At 45.8% G+C, this 7,366-nt stretch overlaps 1 protein-coding gene across 6 annotated transcripts in view; it reads right to left on the reverse strand.

Moving 5' to 3' along the window:
- Positions 1 to 7,366, reverse strand: part of LOC137358534 (RNA-binding motif, single-stranded-interacting protein 2-like) — a 247,677-nt gene that overhangs the window by 18,619 nt on the left and 221,692 nt on the right. For all 6 annotated transcript variants that reach the window (XR_010971222.1, XM_068024459.1, XM_068024458.1 and 3 more), the window contains exons 6-9: positions 3,508 to 3,587; positions 3,160 to 3,269; positions 1,449 to 1,495; positions 709 to 802 (exon numbers count right to left, since the gene is read on the reverse strand). Coding sequence is in view for 5 of the 6 variants with exons in the window: in XM_068024459.1 (XP_067880560.1) it covers positions 709 to 802; positions 1,449 to 1,495; positions 3,160 to 3,269; positions 3,508 to 3,587 (331 nt within the window). In the remaining variant the exon portion in view is untranslated. The remainder of the gene's footprint in view (positions 1 to 708; positions 803 to 1,448; positions 1,496 to 3,159; positions 3,270 to 3,507; positions 3,588 to 7,366) is intronic.

The following is a 7,366-nucleotide window of genomic DNA, read 5'->3' on the forward strand; positions in this document are numbered from 1 at the left end:
CATCTACCTGCTCCATTCATTATTAAAAGATCCCATGGGACGATTCAAGCAGTGAGTTCTCCAGGTGTTCCAGACAAGTTCTTTCTTTCATGTCTTTCTCTATTGCAATGCTCCTCCATTGCTCCTTTCGAACGCTTTTGTTCTCAGGACCTCAAGACCGTGGAACTTTTTTAAAAAATCAACAAACCTTTAAAACCCAAGCTTGGTATCACTCAAAAACTAAGATTTGCTTCACTTTCTCTCCTCTTTTCAACCTCCTGCACTAGGGTTGCCAACTCTGGCTGGGCATATGCCTGGAGGTTTCATCACATGACCTCCCACCGCAAACCGCCCCAACCCCTCACTCCCGCCATTGGTCCATCCTCTAAATGCCAGTGCCTGCCCACACTGCCTTCCCACGGCCAATTAGAAAGCGAAAAGACTTTGTTAATTGACTGAATGATTTTTGACTGACAGTCAAAGAGCCTTTTTTCCAATTTCCAATATTTATGAAACTAGTAAGTCCAAGTGCTCAAAGAAAATGAAAGAAGAAACATTTTCATGAATGCCCCTATCATTTTTCTCCTGGGATTGCTTGCAAGAGATTAATCTTCAATTCCTTGAGACTCTAGGACATTCCTGGTGGTTTGGCAACCCAACCTGCACTTGAGGCTCGAGGCCTTCACTGAGAACACGCAAGGTGTCATGGGGTATTCCTCAAACACTCACCTGATATGAGGACACAGGAGAGGTGATGTATGGTGAGATGGATGTCTGTGCGATCATCCTGTTTGGAGCAATACTGTATGGACTGGAATAAAATCTAGAGCGAGAGAGGACATAGACAGACTTTAGTCATTGTTAACCACATATTTATTTTGATGATCCCCTATTGTTCCTTGTTTCATCCCATTTCCACTCTAATCCTTCTTGATTATGACTATGAGAAACCCACAAATATTATTCTAATCTTAATGATACTGTCTCTTGTTTTACCAATGCTGCAACGATATTGCCCCCTTTCCAAAAATGACCCAAAGAAAAGCCCTGGAAATTCTGTAGCAATGTAAAAAAGCAGCAGAAACCTGCCAATCCCTTGTTCCTGACCTCTGCACCTGGGGAGCTGGGCACTCCACAAGGGCAAAGATCACAAAACATCACCCTTCGCCATCTAGGCCCATGCAAGAATGGTCGCTTTGACAGCTGGCCCCCATGGAGTTAAACCCCAACAGCAGTCAGCACCTTCGGGAGAAAGAAATCCTTTCTTTTTCAGAGAGTTCAGAAGCAGCACTGAGATCAAAAGGATCACCTCAGAAGCCCTGGCTTAATCAATCATGGGGAGCAGGAGCCAGTTGCCTATCCATTCTCTTAGCCAGGGCAATAGGTGGTACTGTGGTTAGGCTAAATAGATGGGAGAACCTCAAAGCTACATTGGGAGAAACTATCACAGATGAGGCTAAACTACTTACTCATTTTGCAAAGCGGTCGTTGGGTCATATGTCAGTGTCATTGCACCCTGAGGGAATAAATGAACAATGTATTAAGGTATAGTATATTTATTATCACAGCACAATGAGGCTTCTCATTGACAATAAACAACCAAAACTGGAATGAGAAAATGCCATTTGGGCCCATCTGCTCCTTCCACAGACCATACGCAGCCTAACCTATCATAGACTCTACCCCCACCTACTTAATCTCCTTCCACAACCCCTGCATAATCTATCCTATCATGGGCTCATGCCACCCATTTGATCTTCTGAGGGAATATTGTCCGTAAATAGCTCTTAATCCCAAATGGTAATTAAGCAAGACAACTGAACAGTTATATCCACATCTCTACCATTCAACCCTAGCCTACTGTCAGGTGACACCTGTTGTCCTCTGGTGTCTCTCTATTCCTATAACTGTTTCCAAACACTGTGAATCTCTTACAAGGATTTCAACCAGAAGTGAAATATAACACAAGTGTTACGGAATGTGAAAGAAGTGTTTGTGCCTGAGTGTGGTCCAAGTTATTTATTTTGCAATGCCAACCCATGTGGACAATGTGGCATGACTAAATACATGTGTGTGCATTGCATGTGGTGGTATCACAATCACCACCAGTGTTTTGTAACCCCATTCCTTTCCCTCCTGCAGGTATTGACTTTTATGTGGAGTATGAGGGCAGGCTTGTATTCCCTTGAGTGTAGAAGATCAAGGGGTGATCTAATTGAGGTATATCACACCGACGTTAGATTGCCTCTCCATTCGTTGAGCACTTTCGAGCAGGGGCTCACTGCTTTGCGATCAGGAGCAGGGAGACTTGGTGATTTCCTCCCCCTTCCCCATCTTCCCTGCCCACTGAGGCCCAATTACTGCACCTCAAAGACAGCAACAAACTCAGCACATACCAGAGATCCTAATCTGGGACCTTTGTGATCTGCATGGCCCAGTACCACACTGGGCAGTCCAGTCACCCATGAACCTCTGCGAGAGCCCCTTGCATTTTGGATCTTGTCAAGGAAACAAAACAACAACAGCGTGCATTTATATAGCACCTTTAATGTCGTAAAACATCCCAAGGCGCTTCACAGGAGTGTTTATCAGAACAAGATCTGACACTGAGCCACATAAGGAGACATTAGAGTAGGTGACCAAAAGCTTTGCTAAAGTGGCAGGTTTGAAGGTGCATCTTAGAGGCAGAGAGGCAGAGTTTTAGGGAAGGAATTCCAAAGCCTAGGGCCTAGGCAGCTGAAGGCACAGCCACCAATGGTGCAGCAATTAAAATTGGGGTGCTCAAGAGGCCAGAATAAGAGGAGCGCGGATATCTCAGAGGTGGGGCTTGGAAGAGATTACAGAGACAGGGAGAGGAGGGATTTGAAAACAAGGATGAGAATTTTAAAATGGAGGTGTTGCCAAACTGGGAGCCAGTGGAGGTCAGTGAGCACGGGGGTGATGGGTAAAAGGGGCTTGGTGTGAAGTAGGGGAGGCAGCAGAGGTAAGATGAGCTTGAGTTTATGGAGGGTGGGAGGCCTGAGCAGAAGCTGGAGAGACTGTGGCAACAAGCGATTCCTGCAAGGTTAGGCCCGACTGCATTTTCCTGGGGTGTGCCCATTTGTGCAGTTGCCACTCATTGCCTCTGAAGCTGCTAATGTAGAAGCCGATGTAACAGATATAACATAACTCCTTCCTTACCGGCTCTCCATCTCTGGGCCAAGCTCTGCCGTTCTGCAGGTACTTGTTCTGGTTTTGTCGCTTTTTCTGTCCGCCATCTGCAAATTTACACAGCAGCGGTTCCGAGGGAGCTACAACAACAACAGAAAAAGAACACCAACATGTTGGAGAAGGGCAGCACTCAGTCCCAATCCAGGAACTCTCGCCCTCCCCCCACTCCCCACACCTGCCCCTTCACTTTATGACTCATTAACCCACGTCGTGCAACTTTGCCCCGTTATCTTAAATAATATCTTCACCTCGCTTCCCAACTTTCACTTTTTAAGGAGCACAAAGAAGGGTGAAAGGTTCGGAACACCATGCACTCACCTGGAACTCCTGGCTGCAGCTTAATGAATTTACCATTGAAATGAGCAATGATGGCTTCGCATTTCTCTGTTGATTCCATCCTATAAAAAGCAAAACGCAAAGGCACAGGGTTAAACAAGGCTGTCAAGAGGCACCTCACAGAGACCTGGGTGGCGAAACTAAATTGACTTACAAGGCTCAAAAAGACACCTTCTCCCTACTAAAGGTGTCCTGCATCAGCTGGCTGGAAGGGCTCCATGTGAAGGGAGGTTGGACAGTCTCACGCCCTCTAGTGGACTTGGGCTCATAGCACAAACTGTACATAATCGAGGCCAACACTCCCAGTGCCAGTACTGAGGAAGTGCTGCACTGTCAGAGGTGCCGTCTTTCACATGAGATGTTAAAAGTGAGGCCCGAGTCTGCCCTCCCAGAAAAGATCCCAGGGCACTATTTTGAAGACGAGCAGGGGAGTTCTCCCCAGTGTCCTGGCTGATATTTATCTCTCAACTAACATCATGAAAATAGATTCGCTCGTCATTTATCCCATTGCTGTTTGTGGGAGCTTGCTGTGCACAAACTGGCCTCCTTGTTTCCCAAATTAAAACAATGGCTACACTTCAAAAATACTTCATTGGCTGCAAAGCACTTTGGGACGTCCTCATAAAAGGTGCTTTATAAATGCAAGTCCTTTTTTTGAAAAGCCTGCCACCTAGTTGGAGATAAAAGGCGAGACATAAATGTCTCATTATATGGCAAAGTGTAATCATGGCAAAGTAACTGGAATGTTGTTCCTTGCTGTGCTGGAACAGTCTCGTGCAGCCAGCTACACTGAAGTGCTGTACTGTATGTGTGTAGACTAGAATCCTGACAGTGATCATTTTAGATTTTTTACATAAATACTGTATATTTTATCATAATTAATCACTCAGGACCTTCCTGGTCTCTGCATCTTAGCTGCTCACTGGATAAACGTGCAGCAAGTATTTCAACCTGTAAAGCAGGAGTCTAGGTAATGTATAATGATATTTTCTGAGCCTTCGGGCAACTGCTGTGTTTATTTGAAGCAATACAGATACTGGTACAGTGTGGCACAACCTGTCTGGGCACAACTCCATGGGTTTCTGTTTAACTCGTGACCAAACAATCACTGACTTCGTGGCTCCAATCTTCATCTTTTTAAACAACTTTTCAAGTCCAATTAATACTGTGTGTGTCCCAACCCGAGCCGAGCCCGAAAGCCGGACTCGGAAGAGCGACCTGACCCGACCCGAACATGCCATTGGGTCCCATCGGGTTCGGGTTGGAGGTAGCAGGCCTTTGCAAAATGGCAGGGAAATTCACAGAAGCGTTGCAGGAATGGTGCAAATTAATTTATGCATGTGTGTGTATAATGTGAGGTTTTTGTACTGTTGATAAAGTCCTCCTTTAGGCTAAGGCCGTTAAAATGCTGTAATTCATTGAGCTCTGCCCCAATGGAAAGAGAAACTTGAAGAAAGCGAAGAAGAGAGGCTTGCATTTATATAGTGTCTTTCATGACCTCAGGATGCCCCAGAGCGCTTTACAGCCAATGAAGTACTTCTGAAGTGTAGTCACTGTTGTAATGTTGCCCTTTCATAACAACTTGCTGTCAAAAAAAATTCTCCTCATCTCCCCTTGGTTCTTTTGCGAATCATCTTAAGTCTGTGACCTCAGTTCCCTGACCCTTCTACCACTGGCATCAGTTTCTCCTCATTTACTCTATCGAAGCCATTCAATAATTTTGAACACCTCTATTAAATCTCCTCTTAACCTTCTCTGCTCTAAGGAGAACGACCCCCAGCTTCTCCAGTCTTTCCTTGGGCAGAGTAAAGAGAGCTTTAGAATGAAGCATGGACTAGATAGACTGAATGGCCTCCTTCTGATCCCTAATGACTCTATGAAGGCAGGCTTGCTACACTTGGACCCAGGACTGCTGAGGCTGGTACTGGGTGGTAAAAATGTTCCACGGTCTTTGCAAGCACACAGATGTTCACCAAAAACATGCCCGTAAAGTGTGCTGTCTAAAATCTACAACAAGCGTCAAATATACCTTCTGCTTTTAACACAACAGTGAAGGAACGGCTATATACTTCCAAGTCAGGATGGTGTGTGACTTGGAGGGGAACTTCTTCCCCAAGGCCTCCCAAGAATATGGACCGGATTTCGACCGAACCTTTGCTATTCCGGTCAGGGGTGGAGGTAGGGGTGGTGGGGGGGGGGGCGGTGGGGGCACAGGACAGATCTCCCACCCACATCACAGGGGAGTGTCAGTGGATGGGACATCCCAAGAAATTCCTGCCTTTATGTTTCTGAAAGGCCTAAGTGGAACTCTCATTAGTGCAGTAAAATAAAAGCAAAATACTGCGGATGCTGGAAATCTGAAACAAAAACAAGAAATGCTGGAATCACTCAGCAGGTCTGGCAGCATCTGTGGAAAGAGAAGCAGAGTTAACGTTTCGGGTCAGTGACCCTCCTTCGGAACTGACAAATATTAGAAAAGTCACAGATTATAAACAAGTGAGGCTTTGTCTTTCAACACCATTAACATATTGTTTGCCTTTGCTCCGTGACCTTTTGGTCAGCTATGTGGCCTGGTCCAATCTGCACCTTCTCCTTTGTTATCTCTTGCCCCACCCCCACCTCACTTGTTTATAATCTGTGACTTTTTCTAATATTTGTCAGTTCCGAAGAAGGGTCACTGACCCGAAACGTTAACTCTGCTTCTCTTTCCACAGATGCTGCCAGACCTGCTGAGTGATTCCAGCATTTCTTGTTTTTGTTTCACATTAGTGCAGACCTGGCAGGCTCTCTACAGGCACCAAAACTTTACCAGAGTAAAGATAATTGATCCTGAAGGTGACTGAAAACAAATTCTGGTCAGAATGGCTCCAATGGGAGCCGAAGAGTTAAAATCTTTCTTTTCTTTGGCTTGGTTGATCCTCCGAAGGACGTCTCTCTGCCTTGGAAGAGCAAATCAACTCAGGACGTGGTGGCTGCCTGTGTTCTTCTAAGCACTTGGGATCCCACCGCGGTATGAAAATAACACTAGGCCTGCAAGTTGGGATTGGGTCTCTGATCTTGGGTGAGTGGGGCCCAGGATTTACCAGGGCCTACATTCCTAGCCTCACTTGCACACAACTCACACAGTGCTAGCCACAGCTTTGGGAAGATAATCACTGCGCTTTCTTTTATGGTCAACTCAAAGATATGCTGCTTACTTTGGCACCAGGTGAAGCCTGAGGCCTAAAGCAAACACTGGCATTGTCAGAAGCCAGGATTAAAGCACACACTGCCTCAGGTTTATTGTGTGAATTAGAGGTCAGGAATTGTGTGATGATTGCACATTCCTTGGGAGATTTTCATTATTTCCCTCGGAGGGTGGTTAAGCTCTACAGTTGTGAAACACAGAAGCTGCAATAAAGTATACAACAGACAGCAATAAACAGTAGATTTATTGGGCCTTTAACACAAGCAAAATCTATCTTTATGACCTGCCATAAACCTTAATTATACTTTATTTCCCTGGACAAACCCTGTTTTATGCTTTTCCACACACTGCTTTAATTCAATTATTGTTTTTGTTAATTTTAATCCTATTTTACTTCCAATACATATTTTTTCTCTTCCACTTTTTTCCTGCCTATTGTTAGTCTTTCCATGCTCCGTATGTTCCGGAGTACAGGAAGGACACGGAGGGAGGGGGGATGGGGAGAGGTAAGGAGGGGGATGGTGGGGCGGAGGCGGGGAGGGGGAGATTGGGCGTGGCAGGGAGGAAGAAGGTGAGGGGAAGAAGGTGGGGGGGAAGTAGGGGGGGAAGAAGGGGGGGAGGGGGAGGGGGAGGAAGGTGAGGGGAAGAAGGTGA

Source organism: Heterodontus francisci, chromosome X (assembly GCF_036365525.1).
Source record: "Heterodontus francisci isolate sHetFra1 chromosome X, sHetFra1.hap1, whole genome shotgun sequence".
Taxonomy (NCBI): Eukaryota; Metazoa; Chordata; class Chondrichthyes; order Heterodontiformes; family Heterodontidae; genus Heterodontus; species Heterodontus francisci.